The 17,467-nt window shown below is 46.2% G+C and overlaps 1 protein-coding gene across 4 annotated transcripts in view; it reads left to right on the top strand.

Annotated features, from left to right (window-relative positions):
• The window catches only part of TYRO3 (TYRO3 protein tyrosine kinase), an 82,413-nt gene that overhangs the window by 38,510 nt on the left and 26,436 nt on the right, over window positions 1-17,467 (top strand). For all 4 annotated transcript variants that reach the window (XM_075129693.1, XM_048855261.2, XM_048855263.2 and 1 more), the window contains exons 10-17: window positions 7,144-7,273; window positions 7,501-7,601; window positions 9,073-9,168; window positions 11,629-11,709; window positions 13,422-13,514; window positions 14,346-14,467; window positions 14,769-14,878; window positions 16,286-16,445. In XM_075129693.1, coding sequence (XP_074985794.1) covers window positions 7,144-7,273; window positions 7,501-7,601; window positions 9,073-9,168; window positions 11,629-11,709; window positions 13,422-13,514; window positions 14,346-14,467; window positions 14,769-14,878; window positions 16,286-16,445 — 893 coding nt within the window. The remainder of the gene's footprint in view (window positions 1-7,143; window positions 7,274-7,500; window positions 7,602-9,072; window positions 9,169-11,628; window positions 11,710-13,421; window positions 13,515-14,345; window positions 14,468-14,768; window positions 14,879-16,285; window positions 16,446-17,467) is intronic.

The raw sequence follows: 17,467 nt of genomic DNA, 5'->3' as shown, positions 1-17,467 counted from the left end.
CAGATAGAGGAGCTTGTAGTTGGCTTCTGGACGAAGGATGAAAGCAGTGCTGCCAGGGATGATGGGTGGCACGTGTCCTGTTAGCACTGTGTTTATTTTTTCCATTTGGTTTGGGGTTTGTTTTGTTTTGTTTTAATGACATACCCTGGTGTGAGCTGGGGAACGGGTAAGGGAGGGGTTAATAAGGGCCTGGGTGTGGGAAAAGGAAGGGCAATACGTAGGGCAGAGACTCTCACTGTGGTGGAGGGGGGAGATGAAGAAAACAGCCAATCAGAAGGGAAGAAAAATGTCCAGCATCAGGATGTGAGGCGGTGGGGAGAGCCTTTCTGAAGGTTCCAAAAGCTTCAGAATTGCTGTTGCTGCTCCCAGCTCCTGCTGGGGAGAGGAGGCTCTTTGCTCCCAAGGGGCTAACTTCATTTGGGGTTTCTTTCTCCCCCAGCCCATGTGACTAAGATTTGAGGGAGAAGCATGAGCCCTGGCGCCCTGGGTGAGAGGGGGGGAGGGGGGGAGTGGTGGGGAGAGCCCAGCTAGGTTTTACCAATCACTACCCTCTCTGTTGCTGCTAATGATGCTTTCGATGATTAAGCCAGCCACATAGCCCTCTAAAGCCCCATGCTTGCAGTGAGATCAGCAATGGCGGTCATCTGTGCCACGCAGCGTTCATGACGGGATTGGTGCCTATGCCTTCAACGGAGGGCTTAGGTGGGACTGAAGGGCTGGCTCCCTGCACAGGGTGAGCGGTACCTTCAGCCAGACAGCGTTCCCTGCGTGTCTCTCTCAGGGCAGCCACAATGAGAAAATCACCTTCAAGAACTGGAAAATGTGACTGGAAAATCACTGAAACTGGCAGGGGCCTCCGGGGCAAGTGTTGTGCTTGAAGCTGCGTTTAGCTCATTCTCGTTAGCTGACTAGATTTCCAGGGGATGGTGTCCCTTTAAATCGGAATAAGATCACCGTGAAAATTTGTTTTTGTCTCAAAAATTGCTTTTTTTTTTTTTAAAAAAAAATCTCTGGACTGATGCTTGTTGTGGCCAAGAGTTGGCCCATGACCAAGGGCCCAAAAGCAGAGAAATAGGGTTATTTATAGAAATGCTGACAGGCCCTAAACTATAGAACTGCAGAACTGATGTCATTTTGTTCCAGGACTGTGCCTGAGAGAAAAGAAAAGTGGCTGACTTTCCAAAAATAGCTAGCTGGCACTGGATACGCTTTGCGGGGGTGCTCTGTGTGCAAAATGCCAAGAGTGGGTCATTAACATCTCCCTGGGCTGTGGTAAGGGTGGCTAAGCTTATAAAAACTTTAAATCATGTCATACTGCAGAGTGCCAGTTGGAGCTCTGCTTTCTACCCATAGGAATTTCTTACTCAGATAGAAAAGGAGGACTTGGGGCACCTTAGAGACTAACCAATTTATTTGAGCATGAGCTTTCATGAGCTACAGCTCACTTCATCGGATGCATACTGTGGAAAGTGTAGAAGATCTTTTATACACACAAAGCATGAAAAAATACCTCCCCCCACCCCACTCTCCTGCTGCTAATAGCTTATCTAAAGTGATCACTCTCCTTACAATGTGTATGATAATCAAGTTGGGCCATTTCCAGCACAAATCCAGGTTTTCTCACCCCCTCCCCACCCCCCCCGCCCCACACACAAACCCACTCTCCTGCTGGTAATAGCTTGTCTAAAGTGACCACTCTCCTTACAATGTGTATGATAATCACTGCATTTAGCCGTATGGAGTGGAAATCTATCAACTGCATGAAAAAACTTGTACAGATACAGACAGACATCATCTTCCTTTCCAAATGCAAACAGATGGCCATCGTACCAAAGGGACTGAAGGTAAAAAATCCATTACAATCTACATACCACGCAAACTATGCTGACAGCTTGTGCCACACGCTCTCAAAGAAACTGCGGAATTACCTGATCAACATCCTCTACAGCAAACAGGGAAAGATTAAGAATGAGCTCTCAAAAATGGATACTCTCATAAAAAACCAACCTTCCACACAAACTTCCTCGTGGCTGGACTTTACTAAAACTAGACGAGCCATTTACAACACACACTTTGCTTCTCTACAAAAGAAAAAGGACACTAAACTTTCTAAACTACTACATGCCACAAGGGGCCACAGCAATGGTTCCCTCAACCCACCCAGCAATATTGTTAACCTATCCAACTATACTCTCAGGACAGCTGCTTCTGCTGGGCTATCTCGGGGCCTCTCCTTCTGCTCCTCCACCCCCACGAACATGATACAGTTCTGTGGTGACCTAGAATCCTATTTTTGATGTCTCCAACTCAAGGAATATTTCCAACATACCTCTGAACAACATACTAATCCACAGAGACCTCCCTACCAACACGACAAAAAGAAGGATTCTAGGTGGACTCCTCCTGAAGGTCGAAACAGCAGACTGGACTTCTACATAGAGTGCTTCCGCCAACGTGCACGGGCTGAAATTGTGGAAAAGCAGCATCACTTGCCCCATAACCTCAGCTGTGCGGAACACAATGCCATCCACAGCCTCAGAAACAACTCTGACATCATAATCAAAAAGGCTGACAAAGGAGGTGCTGTTGTTATCATGAATAGGTCAGAATATGAACAAGAGGCTGCTCGGCAGCTCTCCAACACCACTTTCTACAAGCCATTACCCTCTGATCCCACTGAGGGTTACCAAAAGAAACTACACCATCTGCTCAAGAAACTCCCTGAAAAAACACAAGATCAAATCCGCACAGACAGACCCCTGGAACCCCGACCTGGGATATTCTATCTACTACCCAAGATCCATAAACCTGGAAATCCTGGACGCCCCATCATCTCAGGCATTGGCACCCTGACAGCAGGATTGTCTGGCTATGTAGACTCCCTCCTCAGGCCCTACGCTACCAGCACTCCCAGCTACCTTTGAGACACCACTGACTTCCTGAGGAAACTACAGTCCATCGGTGATCTTCCTGATAACACCATCCTGGCCACTATGGATGTAGAAGCCCTCTACACCAACATTCCACACAAAGATGGACTACAAGCCATCAAGAACACTATCCCCGATAATGTCACGGCTAACCTGGTGGCTGAACTTTGTGACTTTGTCCTCACCCACAACTATTTTACATTTGGGGACAATGTATACCTTCAGATCAGCGGCACTGCTATGGGTACCCACATGGCCCCACAGTATGCCAACATTTTTATGGCTGACTTAGAACAACGCTTCCTCAACTCTCGTCCCCTAACGCCCCTACTCTACTTGCGCTATATTGATGACATCTTCATCATCTGGACCCATTGAAAAGAAGCCCTTGAGGAATTCCACCATGATTTCAACAATTTCCATCCCACCATCAACCTAATGCCTGGTCCAGTCCACACAAGAGATCCACTTCCTGGACACTACAGTGCTAATAAATGATGGTCACATAAACACCACCCTATACCGGAAACCTAGTGACCGCTATTCCTACCTACATGCCTCCAGCTTTCACCCTGACCACACCACACGATCCATCGTCTACTGCCAAGCTCTGTGATACAACCGCATTTGCTCCAACCCCTCAGACAGAGACAAACACCTACAAGATCTCTATCAAGCATTCTTACAACTACAATACCCACCTGCGGAAGTGAAGAAACAGATTGATAGAGCCAGAAGAGTTCCCAGAAGTCACCTACTACAGGACAGGCCTAACAAAGAAAATAACAGAACGCCACTAGCCATCACCTTCAGCCCCCAACTAAGATCCCTCCAACGCATTATTAAGGATCTACAACCTATCCTGAAGGATGACCCAACACTCTCACAAATCCTGGGAGACAGGCCAGTCCTTGCCTACAAACAGCCCCCCAAGCAAATACTCACCAGCAACCACATACCACACAACAGAACCACTAACCTATCCTTGCAACAAAGCCCGTTGCCAACGGTGCCCACATATCTATTCAGGGGACACCATCACAGGGCCTAATAACATCAGCCACACTATCAGAGGCTCGTTCACCTGCACATCCACCAATGTGATATATGCCATCATGTGCCAGCAATGCCCCTCTGCCATGTACATTGGTCAAACTGGACAGTCTCTATGTAAAAGAATAAATGGACACAAATCAGATGTCAAGAATTATAACATTCATAAACCAGTCGGAGAACACTTCAATCTCTCTGGTCACGCGATTACAGACATGAAAGTTGCAATTCTTCAACAAAAAAACTTCAAATCCCGACTCCAGCGAGAAACTGTTGAATTGGAATTAGTTTGGAAACTGGATACAATTAACTTAGGCTTGAATAGAGACTGGGAGTGGCTAAGTCATTATGCAAGGTAACCTATTTCCTCTTGTTTTTTCCTAACCCCCTCCCCCCCGACGTTCTTGTTAAACCCTGGATTTGTGCTGGAAATGGCCCACCTTGATTATCATACACATTGTAAGGAGAGTGGTCACTTTAGATAAGCTATTGCCAGCAGGAGAGTGGGGTGGAGGGAGGTATTTTTTCATGCTTTGTGTGTATAAAAGATCTTCTACACTTTCCACAGTATGCATCCGACGAAGTGAGCTGTAGCTCAAGAAAGCTTATGCTCAAATAAATTGGTTAGTCTCTAAGGTGCCACAAGTACTCCTTTTCTTTTTGCGAATACAGACTAACACGGCTGTTACTTTGAAATCTGCAATTACTCAGATAGAAGCACCTGGCACAAATATTACAGGGACATGGGCAGAATGGTCTAATCGGTTTTCTATCTCTAATGTTTATGACCATGTACTCAGGGGGACCCTTAGGATGTACTCTTTGTACATCCTTGGGGTGAAAGAACTGCAAAGCTAATAAAAACCAGTGCTCTCATAACACCAGAATGCTCCTCGGTGCTCATGTAAGCAAATATATGATTCTGCCTCATGCAGCACTGTCAATAAGATACCTTCTACAGACAGAGACATGGGGTGGAGTGTGAGGAGCAGACACAATCCGTGCCAGCCAATATTAGGGAGGAGGAGTCAGGGCAGCCAGCTTCAGCAGTGTTACTGAGAATGCTCAGTCCATGTGCACATGCTCAGTACAAGCCAAGCAACAAATCTGGGGGGACATGACACCTCTGGTGAGGAGGCAGCTCTTGCTGTCTTTACTCGGGCTGCAATGCTTCCCTCTAGTTTAACAGGAAGAAGGGATGTAACTGGGAACATCTGGAGTGGGATCCTATAGCTCTAGGACACGCGTTTCCCTTTCCTCCAACCTTATGGATAAATTGTGCAATTGACACTCCTTGGTTCAGGAGGGGTCAGAGCTAAGGGGATGGTCACTCTGCAGCACTGATCCCTTCTGTCGTGCACAGAGGTCAGACTGGGGTGGTACATGGTGATTCGCCATTCTAATATGTCTCTGCTGGTCCTAGAAGTTTCTTTAGAATTTAGATTACCCCCCCTCCAAAAAAAAAGGAAGTTTCTAGCCTTTCTGGTTTTGAAGGAGACTTTCTGCATGTGACCCAAAGTGATATCTTCAAACAGACTGAAACAATAGCTTTGAGAGAGGTGTGAACTGTCCTCCTTTGTCTCAATGTGGCGTTATCATTAGGTTCCAGAATGGGCTAAAGGTGACTAAGAAGATGTGAGTGCTGATAAATGGACACCAAATCTCATTTACACCGGTGCAACTAAAGCTCTGATAGCTTTTACACAAGCATAGGGGTATTAGCCTCCATTTCCTGGATTTATTCCAGCTCAGGAGTTTACACTGTCTCCTTACATTTCCCCAACTTGTTACATTAATTATTCTTTGCTCCATAAAAAATTCCACACCAGGGTTATACAATTCAACTGATACAGAAGGCCCAGAAATGCCTTCACCAGACAAGGCTCCACCAGCTATAAGAATGCCGGACTCCCTTCCGCCGGCACCCATCAGAGCAGATAGGACCCATGGAGAGAGGTTCCTCCTGTTCTCAGCCCATTGGACTGCTACTTTTTCCAACCAGTGGTGACTGGAGTAGTCAGCAAGAATTCCATAGAATTCCAGAGACCCCTCACAGATCATTCCCCTCAGCCTCCCTCTCCCAGAACCTCATAAAGCAACAGTCAGATGATGGAGTTTATCAAGCCAGTGCCAAGGCTGGAGAGATGCCCAGAGACCTGTTCCACATTCTTCTCCCATCCCCAAATAGTTGGGAAGCATTAAGGTTACCCTGGATTTGAAGAACTGGAATAAATTAGTAAAAATATCACAATTCCAGTTGAGACAGCAATGGGTATTTAGAGACCATATATCAGCACTCATATCTTGTTGCTGAAGTTGATCCATACATTTCCTGATCAGGCAGGTTCTAAGGTTCTCCTGTGCCAAGGGACATTTGCAATGTAGGGCCTATCCTTTGGCCTCACCCCTTCCCCAAGTATATTCACAAAGATATTTGTTCTGGAGGCAGCTCTCAATCAGAAAGGGGTTCATATCCATCCTTTTCTGGACAGCACACAGCAAAGAGCACTGTCAAAACAGAAGCTAGAACCAATGTTATGATTAGTTTCCTCCAAGAATGGACTCATGGTGGACTTTCAAAAAGTCATCTTACTGAGTTTCACTTACAAAGAACATCAGAGTCACAATTAATTCCAAGCTCCTCTACTGTCTTTCAGAAGGCCACCAACCCTGTGAGGTATGCTTGGCATCATGTATAGATAACTTGGCCTGTACAAGACTACTCACTTCAGAGAGAAAACAGAATGAAACCAGTACACGAGCCCACCCTTGTTAAGTAACCTCTTGTCTTAAGAATCCACCCCAATACATACTGAATGAAATTATGATCTCATTTACAATAAGGTAATCTGGAACAACTCCATTTACTTAATTGCCACGGGTGTAACTAAGAATAGAGTCCACCCACATGATACAGGTCTGCTCCACCTTTGCTAGAAGTTCATCTCAGTTAAGCAACCAGGTTTTAGATGATCAGTTGAGCAGTTGCTTAAGCCAAGTCTCAGTGTTGATAAGATTCCCCAAGGCACACAAAGTACAGCAAGATTGTTCTATTAACTTGTAGGGGAAAAATATCTTGGTGAGGTGGATTAATTCAGCTTTTGTTTGTCAAGCATAGATGGTCTCCTACTTTCTAACCAGTGTCTTATCTTCCACCTAGATGGCCAGAGACAACCGCCCTATGGGACATCCTGGGTCCCTGTGGCTTTGGGCATTCTCACTGCCCTGGTTACAGCTGTTGCCCTGGCACTCATTCTCCTTCGAAAAAGAAGAAAAGAAACTCGGTTTGGGTAAGATAGATTCTTTTCATGGTTATGGGTGCTGGAGATGGTGGTCTTCAGCTCCCTCTCCGCTGGGTTTTTCATTCACTGTTTTTTATAATGAAGACTTGTGGCAGATTGAACATTTCTGCTCCATGTTTGGAGCCATTGCATTGTCTGATAGATTTGGATGGAGATATCCCTATAGCAAGGAATGGCCTGTTCATTGTAATTTTGTGCTTCTGTTTGCCTCCTAGACATGTCTTTGGCACTGTGATCGGCAGGGGAGAGCCAGTGGTCCATTTCAGAGCAGCCAGGTCTTTCAACAGGGAAGTCCCAGAGCAGATTGAGGCAACATGTAGGTAAAATGGTCTGAGTGACTCTTTCCAACAAGTCCCATTCACATGTATATCTTGGTCTCGCTCACCTTTCCCTGAAACTCACTCTTTAGGATGAAAAACTGGGATTAACGCAAATGAGGTTCCAGACGTAGTGTGAGCAGGTGCTGAGCATGTTTCCCTATACAGTTCTCATAGCTATTTAAATGCTAAACCTTTGTCTAATCCAGCTCTGGGAAAAGGCTGTCAATAGTGATGGACTGTCTTGTGGACAAATGTCCACAAGAGTCTGGGTTGAGGCCACTGTGTTGTATTTGAAACAAAGTCTACAGAGGTGAAAGGCTAGTGTGTTAGCCTACTTAGTTACCTAGCTTCTAGCATTTGATTTTACACTAAGAGAACATCTTTTGGCCGCTATCATTCCATACAACAGTGCAAAGCTCAATGGGTCTGATTCGCCACTCCATTGCACCAGTGTTACACTGGTGTGACTCCACTGAATTCAATGTCAGTGGTGTAATGGAGATCAGTCAGTCCTAATAATAATAATAGAACAGTCCGTAGCATTAAAAATATGGTACAAACATGAACTAATTAATCAGTATGTGTCAAGGAAGAAATATTAGGCTGCTGTTTACAGATGAGGAGCTGAGTCACAGTTAAGTGGTTTGTGCAAGAGTGAGATCCAGGATTAGAAATTCCATTTTCCAGTTCTGTGTTCCACCCTCTAGACTAGATTCTGCAAAGGGGTGATTCCTTGGAGTAGTGCTGCATTGCTGGACTGGGATGGTTGCAACACATTCCTTTGAGTCTGTTCCTCTGGGGTCAGAAATTGCTCTATTGCCCTAGTGCCCATCATGTATTGTGTATTATCTTATCCATCCTCATCAGGCATAGGGAGACTTGTACTGTGTGTAATAACAGCTAAGGGCCAGATCCTCAACCATTGTAAACTGGTGCAGCTCCACAGACTCAGTGGAGATATGCTGATTTACACCAGCTGAGGTCCCAAACACCCTCTGGGAAACTAATGCAAGTCTGTAGCTCACGAAAGCTTATGCTCAAATAAATTGGTTAGTCTCTAAGGTGCCACAAGTACTCCTTTTCTTTTTGCGAATACAGACTAACACGGCTCCTACTCTGAAACCTGTCATAATGCAAGTCTGGCTCCTCAGTGTTTACTGTACTCTTGTATCCCACTTGCTTTTGGGGTTACCAAGAGCAGTGTTCTCATAGGATTTCCATCACTGCCTCTTTGGCACTGAAAGAGCAATTTTCACATGCCTGAAAGTTATTGGCTTCTTCTCTTGCATGAAGCTCAAGGATGTGGGAGGAGCTCTCCCTTTTCCCAGGTCACCAACATATAATGTGGGAGTAGGACTGAAGGGCTGGATTATGGGAGCGTGCTAGAGGGCTGGACTCACTGGATGTTCTCATAGAACCTTTTGTCATGCATCCCTCTTTTGATCCCTCCTCCTTTCATTTTTCCAGTGGACAGCATAGGGATCAGTGATGAGCTGAAGACCAAACTCAAGGATGTTCTAATCCAGGAGCAGCAGTTCACTCTGGGAAGGATGCTAGGCAAGGGTGAGTCTGTACCAAAACTTGAACAAGACCTAATACACTCTGATTAATGCCCCATCTATTTCAACCATCACCAAGTCAGGGGAAGCGGTTACAACCCATTTGTCCCTTGATCCTGCTGAACATGGTTAAATGTTGTAGTTTTAGATGGGCACTAACCATCTCCTGGGTTAAAACAATTCAAGGCTTTGGCTTGATTATGGGGATGTGATTAGGCCACATCTGCACTACAGCTGTTAAGTGTTTTTTAATCAGGTCACGAGACTAAGTTATAGCTATCGTACACATAAGGTTTTACACAGTACTCGTGGTCCACTGGTATGCAAACTTCCCGGGTGTTTTAAGCTAAGGCAGATTTGCTCAAATTTCAGCCATCCCTTCAACTTACAAATGTATACAATGCACCTAAATGGTATGGAAGGAGTTCTATAAAAATTGTATCCCAATAGGCTTTAGAAACTTAAATGAAATAAGGCAGCACAGAGACTATGAGGCACTTTACAAAAAAACAAAACAAAACCCGAGACCAAAAAAAATATATGATCCATATTGAAATGTTCTCTGTCTGGGGCGATTTGGGTTTAAAGCATTATAGGGGTAAGTCTGCAGCTGGATCTGAATTTGACCAGAATTTGAGAGTGTTCAGCTCTAGCATTTGAGTTCAGGTTAATCAGTAGAAAAACGTAAAGCATTTAATCAAAAGGCCAGCAATAATCCAAAGGGAAACTGAAGTCAGGCGGCATAGGCAATGTAAAAGGGAGTTGGTTTTCGTTTTGACATAAACAACAGGTTTCTAAGATTAGCTTTAATGCAATTCCCTTCAATCCTGCTCCAGTGAGACTGTTCTGCCCCCCCCCACCCACCTCCCCAGCCTCCAAAAAATGTGCTTCTGAAAGTCAGTTTCATGGTAGGAGGATGATCTTCCTGCAGAAAAAAAGGGCTCAGATCTTGATGCTGCTAGGCAATAGAACTTGGGTGTGGAGACAACATGTGCCTGCCCCTTGTGTCTGGATTTCATTGACAGGTACAGAGGATCATCCCACTGTTGACCCATCTGGCCAGATCCTCAGCTCACACTCTGGTGCTCCTGGGCTGCTTCCATGGTACAAATGAGTAGGAAAGTTGCCCTAACAAGGCACTTGGGCATTCCCTTAGTCTGAGAAAATTCCTAGATGGCATAGGCCTGGTGCCTCCAGTTCTGCACTATCTTCTCCAGGCCCCCAACCCCAATTCTCAGCACAGGGGTGTTGTGGGAGTAGGAGAAGGCATGGGTGCAGTGGGTAGAGTGCCCTGTGCTCTGATGATCCCTGGCTGTGTAACAGCCTTTGGTTGCCCTTAGGGACAGCATAAAGGTGGCTTTCAACTGTCTTTTACCCCCCAACTTCTCCCACTTTGGGTCCTGTGACCTGATCTTTTGTGCATTGTGATTGTGGAATGACCACATATAGCACTGAGCATGGCACTGGAGAAAAGCTAGCAGAAAGAAGCTAACTTCTATCAGGTCCTTTCACTTGTGGCGTAGATGCCAGAACCACCTTGCTCCACTTTCTCACTCTTGCTCTAGTGCTGCTTACTTGGCAGCATTCTGATCTGAAACAATATACTTCAAACTAAGTGCATTCGTCTACAAGATAAGCGATTATGAAATCGTGTGGATTTAGCAGCTGGAACTTATCCCATCAGGCAAATCAAAGCTACACTGAAACTAATGCAAACCGATACATTATATTTGTTTTAAATCTGTGTTATGGTTTAAAACCACTTCAGGCCAAAACAACTTTAACATGGTATAGCCAGCCATGCTTTGTCTACACCGGGGCCTTGTTTTCACTGGAGAAATTTACTGGGGCAAACACCCCCTTAATTGATTGAGGAGTGTTTCCTGTCCACACACAAGTGCTTGAATAGATTGTCAGGCCAGCTATAGTCAGTGGATGTTAATCCCTGAATTTGCAGAGATAAGGCCCGATTGTGTCTTGGCTGATAGATGAATCCCACTGGCACCGTCATTTGGCTGTCATCTCGGACAGCTGTCACCTTGGAGAGCTTCCTCAGATGAAAACTTCCTTAGTTCTCCAGCTGAGAGACCCCAGCCAAGCCTGATTCAGCCATGCCCCTCGCAATATCCCCTTTCCAGACATACTCCTCAGCTGTGATCCATGGCCCTCCCTCCAGCTCTGCACGTCCTCAGTCAGCAAAGGATTGCCAGTTGAAACTGTCCCCTACCTAGCATACCTCCATCACGGTATTTCCTTTCCCTTGGTCATGCTGCCCCGGCCTCCCACGCACGCATATGCTCATGGGCTGCTGAATGGGGCTGCTGTAGGAGAAATGGAGCTGGTAGCCATACTCCTTATAGCTCTTCAGCTCCCAGCTTCTGCCTCCGTGATCCCTGGAGTAAACGTGATTTGAATCATCTGCGCTAGCGTTGTCTCCTTACTGCCTGCTCTGGTTATTCCACAGGTGAATTTGGGTCGGTTAGAGAGGCGCTACTGAAGCTGGAGGATGGCTCTTTCCAGAAGGTTGCAGTAAAGATGTTGAAAGGTGGGTGAAAGCAGGGCTACTTGAAACACTTCCAATAAAATCACTTGGAAAGATTACATTTAGGCTTGGAAGGGTTCGATTTTGCTCAGTAAATGTCTATCAACATTGATTTCACCGTACATGCTCCCGCTGAGCCACCTCGCTTGTTTGCTGATCCCTTTTCTTTCCCCTTCATCTCTGTCCATTTCTTCTTTAAAAAAATATACACTCTTCAGGGCAGGGACGATGCCTCCTTATGGTTTATACAGCACCTAGCACATCCTGGGCACCACGAGAAGCAAATAGTAAATATTATTACTATTAAGTTCAGAGAATGCCACTCAATTCCTTGATTCTGCACCATACTAAGTCCTATGGCATGAACAATTCTGTCAAGTCTACTTGGCCCTACATAGGTAGCAATGAAGGGCCAAATCCATCCAAATATATCCTGAAGTAAATGGATGAAAGTCTCTGGGCCAAATTCAGTGGTGAAGTAAATAGTAATGTAAGTTATGTGTTGGGTGTAAGTGACAATATAGCAGAATGCCCATTGATTTGGCTTTCAGTGAATGTACAAAACAAGCCTAACTTCCATGTTGACTGGGAAGTGGGGTTGTAGCTGGAAAAGCAACTACCAGATAAAGCAGATAAAATAAAGCAGGACATTTTCTCACATACACACACTCACACACTAACCTGCGTCACTCCATCCCTGTCACTCCTGGAGCCAAAGTCAGACGTGGTGTAAATGGGTGCAGCTGCCATTGGCTGAAACAGAAGTTATGCTTGCTTATTCTTGGAGCTGAGTTTGGTCCCCACTGAGCACAAGACTGTAAACTACACTCACTTTTCATTTATTTAATACCAGATTAGTGCAAGTTACACTGTTTTGCCATTTACAAGCATTTTTCTGACCAGTTTGTAAACCTCTGGCTCTGAATCTGATCTCCCAGCAGGTCTTAAGAACTCCCACCAAATTCAGCAGTGACATAAAGGAAGGGGAAATGACATGCTGCACTGAACCCTTAGCTCACTTCACAATCTGGAATAACAGCAGAAAAATCTAGGAAGCTGCTCCAGATTTATACTGTTGTTATCAGATCAGAAACTGGTCAATGAGTAACTTTCACGCCCTTTAATGTCACTGCTGAATTTGGTCCAAGATCTCCAAGGCTGCTGGTGCCAAAGAAATCATCGCTCCTTCAAAATAAAAGAAGCAATACTGCTAAGAGATATAAAAGCATTGATCTTTTGTGCCACCAAGGTCATGTATTAAATAGTCTCCCCCATTTTGGACTGGGATTCCAGACTATCTAGTTGGTTGGCAACATCTTTAATCTCTTCTGCCAGGCTATCACCTCCCCCCACACATTATAATTCAGTTCCTTTTAGCTAATTAATTCCCATGTCTTTAAGCCCCACTCATGATTTCTGTGACTTCCAATGAAAGCTGTTGCTGAGAAAAGAGCTGCTAATCGACAGGTTTTTGCTCTGCCAAGAATGAAGTCACCAGATGTCCCTGATGTATGCTTGAGGCTCTCTCCCTGTTCCAACTTCTGTTCTCCCCCTACGTCCCAGGAGAATGTGGCAGGCTAGGCTTTGTTGTGAAATGTTATCTAATTGTGCGTCTGAGACAATGTGTTATGCCTCACAAAGCAAGCTTCTGATAATCATGTCTCTTAATGCTCCTCTGAGTCACTGAGGAAAAATCTCGTGCTTCTGTCTTTCAGCGGATATCTTCACCTCAAGCGACATTGAAGAATTCTTGCGAGAGGCTGCCTGCATGAAGGAGTTTGACCACCCACATGTTACTAAATTGATCGGTGAGCCAGAAGCAGAGTTCTATGGCACAATGTAGTTCCTCCTGCCTTGTCGGATCCCAAACTGCTTCATAAACTATACACATAAATGTATACAGACTGTGCAACAGCACTGAGCTGCAGCCACCTTCTGGAGTGGTGGGCAGCCGTGTTCCACTGGCCCTCCCCATTGTGTGGGATGTGGGTGTTGCTCCTTTCCAGGCCTATCGGGAATTGAAGTGTGTGTAATTATAGATGTGTGTGCATGCACACATATATTTTTAATGCAGCTGTAATTGATTTCTCTTAAACCATTTCTCCGTTCTTCCTTGGCTTTTGGAAATGCATTCGGCAACGTTAGCCACAGATGGCCTGGCTGAGAAATGGCTGGTGAAAGGGATATGTTGGATGGGTCAGTGGAAAAAATAGGGGAAAAAATAAACCTTTGTTATCCATCAGATTAGAAACTCCTAAACAGTGAGAAAGAAGACAGCAGGACATTTCCTGCCTTGCTCTAAGGCATTGTGGGGCAATGCAAGCAAAACTCCGAGTGCTCTGTGGTGCAGGTCACCACCCCCTTTGGAGGGATCCTAGGAACTATAGGGCCCAGGCCTGAAGGAGCTCAGTGCCTCCTGAGTTGTGTTGAGCACCTGCAATTCCCCCTGAGGTAGGTGTCTCTGCACCTCATAGGGTCAGGCCCTGAGAGGGAGGGTGGCACATGGAATTCAACCCTCCAGAAATGTGAGTGACCGTGTTGCCCCCAGACTGTTAAGAAGAGGGAGAGGCAAGTGGAACGCCCTGCTCAGGATGGATCTGTTTGCAAACTGCTCTTTGCTGTGTGCTCTCTCACCCCAGGAGTCAGTTTGCGGAGTCGCCCTAAGGGTCGGCTCCCAATTCCCATGGTCATCCTACCCTTTATGAAGCACGGAGACCTCCATGCTTTTCTGCTGATGTCCCGGATTGGAGAAAACCCCTTTGTAAGTCTTTCTCTTTGTACAGTTCCTCTCAGGGATGGGGAGGGGGCGTGCTGGGAAGATCACATTCACACTGGTGCAGGTTTTTATCTCTCAAAGGTACTTGCAAGGGGCTAGAAGGTTTTGATCTCACTGGAGACTCCAGGCTCACAAGGTTCTGAAATGACTTTACTTTGTCGTGCTTGCATTGAGGACAAGCTGCCTCTCCACTGCCCCCAGTGCGGACCAGGGGGTAAATGCCTCAGTTTGGCCCTGAGTGACTGGAATGTTCAAGGGACCAATCTAGAACTGTGCTTTCTTGCAGAATTTGCCTCTTCAGACATTACTCAAGTTCATGATTGATATTGCCAGTGGGATGGAATATCTGAGCTCGAAAAACTTCATACACAGGGACCTTGCTACTCGGAACTGCATGTAAGTGGGCCAGGCGCTTTCATACCAAACAAAGGCTAGGGAGGGAAGGAGGCAAAGCCTTCATAAGAGAGAGATAAGAGAGAAAGGAGTGAGAAGCCCCATGAAGTCACAGGAGGGGGCGGTAGCCTGCCTTTTCCTGAAGGGTTAGCAGGATACAGTCCTTCCTTCCAAGAAAGTGGCAACAGATATGGGGAAGCTAAGACCTATTAGCTGTGTAGGGATTCATAGATTCGAAGGCCAGTGGGGACCGTTGTGATCATCTAGTCTGACCTCTTGCATAACACAGGCCAGAGAACTTCCCTAAAAGTGGAGCTTTTGGAAAAACATCCAATCTTGATTTACAAATGGAAACTCTACCAAAACCCTTGGTAAATTATTGCGATGATTAATCACTCTCACCGTTATTTCCCATCGGAGGAGTGGCATATCTTCACAGGTGACTCCTAGGGATCAGTTTGGGTGCTTCACTGAATCTTATCTCCAGCACTCCTGTCATTGGGTTCTGTGTGTATTTCGCAGGGTTGATGTTTGGTGGGGCGCATGTTATGTTTTTGCAGCATTGTGTCATTCTGATGAGACATCATCAGGTATTGTTGCAAGGTCACGATACAACATACAGAGCAGAGAGTGGATTTGCGCTGTGATAAGAGAAAGGAGCTTTTAGAACTGCCAGAAAACTGTGTCAGCTCTGAGGGCTTGATAATGAAGATGTTAAAACTAATCTAGGATTACCCAGGGTGCACATGGAACCCGCTGGTGACACGTGGACCTTGGCCCACCGCGTGGATTTTCTCTTGAAATAATTAAATTGTTGACAACTGTGCATGATGAAGCATTGCGGCTTCTCTCTCCCAACCACCTGCCTGGAGTGAGGAAAGAGAGGGCTTAGAGGGCTTAGTTTCTCATCCCTCCTCCTCCCCTGTCTACTTGGGATGGAGCAAGGGAAGAAACCAAACTCTTCTTTAATTAGTCAGACTGGTGTACATCTAAATAAAACCACTTCCAACCCACTAGGCACCTGTCTGCATCTCAAATAGCTTTGCAAATTTGGCTCAGGCAGCGGACGTTTAAGTGCACCATTTTGCACAAACACTGTGGGTAGGGGAGGCGATTCTCTCTGGACCGCTTTCGGTCGAAGTCACTCTGCTCCCGCACTGCCAGGGTCGTAGTGACTCCCCTGTTAGTCCCTAGGAACTGTACTGAGACCTCCAACCTATTTCACATCCCCACCAAACGGGGATGACTTGGGGACACTACCAACCCTGGGCCCCATTTGATTTGGTGAGCTAAGGCTGAAAGGCTCTCTACCTTATTACCACTGCCCTGAGCTGGCCAGTCTTGGACGTATTTCTAGCTACCTGAATGTAGCCCGTAGTTGCCTTCTTACTCTTTCACATTTTCCCTTAGGTTGGATGAGAATATGAACGTGTGTGTTGCAGACTTTGGGCTTTCTAAGAAAATCTACAGTGGAGACTATTACCGTCAGGGCTGCGCCTCCAAGCTGCCAGTGAAGTGGCTTGCTCTAGAAAGCCTTGCAGACAATCTTTACACAACACACAGTGATGTGGTAAGTTTTGCTCTAGTGTTTGGAGCCAGGTCCAACTCCCCTAGAAGCCAGTGGAGATTTTTCCGTTGACTTCACCAGACAGTGAATCAGGCCCTTGGCGACGGAAGAGGATCATGTGAATGGCTGATGCCTTGTGTGAAGGGATGGGCACATCTCTGTCTCCTGGCTTGGATCATGATGTCAGAACTGGGGAATCTGGGAAATGTTTTGAAGCTGAAAAGAGCAGTTTGTGGTACAAATGTGACAGTGATGACTCCCTCTCACCTGGCCCTCTTCTTCTTTTACCCCTTGCCATTTCTCATCCCTGGCCTCCTTCCCTCACCTCTCTGCCTCTCTTATTCCCCCACCCCATCCTTTCTATTCCTCCAGTTTCATCTTTCCTTTCTCACCCTTGTTCTTCTCCCTTTTTCTCTGCCATCGTTCACACGCACACACTGGAGTAGCTCTGGCAATGCTATTTCATCCAGCAGGGGGCTGTGTTGAGGATGACATCACACATGCCTACCATATTGTTATGTGGACTAAAAGGCCACTCACTCCTTAGATACTCCTCCTTATTACATTTCACTAAGGAAGTGAGCACAAGCACATACACCTGGAGCTCCTCTTCCTTTCCTCTAGGTCTGCCTTTTGGTTCCCTCCTCTCTCCCTTGCTGCCTTCTGATCTGGCTTCCCATTGGCTCCTTCCTTTGCCTGTGGACCTGCACTGCCAATTACCAGTTGTTGACGCTGCCTCTGAAGAGGCAGCTGGTGATGCCATACAGCAGTGGTTCTCAAACTGTGGGTCAGGACCCCAAAGTGGGTCCCGACCCCATTTTAATGGGGTCACCAGGGCTGGCATTAGACTTGCTGGGGCCCGGGACCAAAGCTAGAGGGCTTCAGCCCTGGGTGGTGGGGCTCAGGTTACAGGTCCCTTGCCTGGGCCTGAAGCCCTTTGGCTGTGGCCCCCTCTCTGAGTGGTGGTGCTTGAGCAGGCTCAGGTTTGGGTCCCCCCCTCCTGGGGTTGTGTAGTAATTTTTGTT

The sequence above is a fragment of the Caretta caretta genome, chromosome 6 (genome assembly GCF_965140235.1).
Source record: "Caretta caretta isolate rCarCar2 chromosome 6, rCarCar1.hap1, whole genome shotgun sequence".
Taxonomy (NCBI): Eukaryota; Metazoa; Chordata; order Testudines; family Cheloniidae; genus Caretta; species Caretta caretta.
The sequence above is the reverse complement of the archived record's forward strand: the minus strand, read 5'-3'. Positions and strand labels throughout refer to the sequence as shown.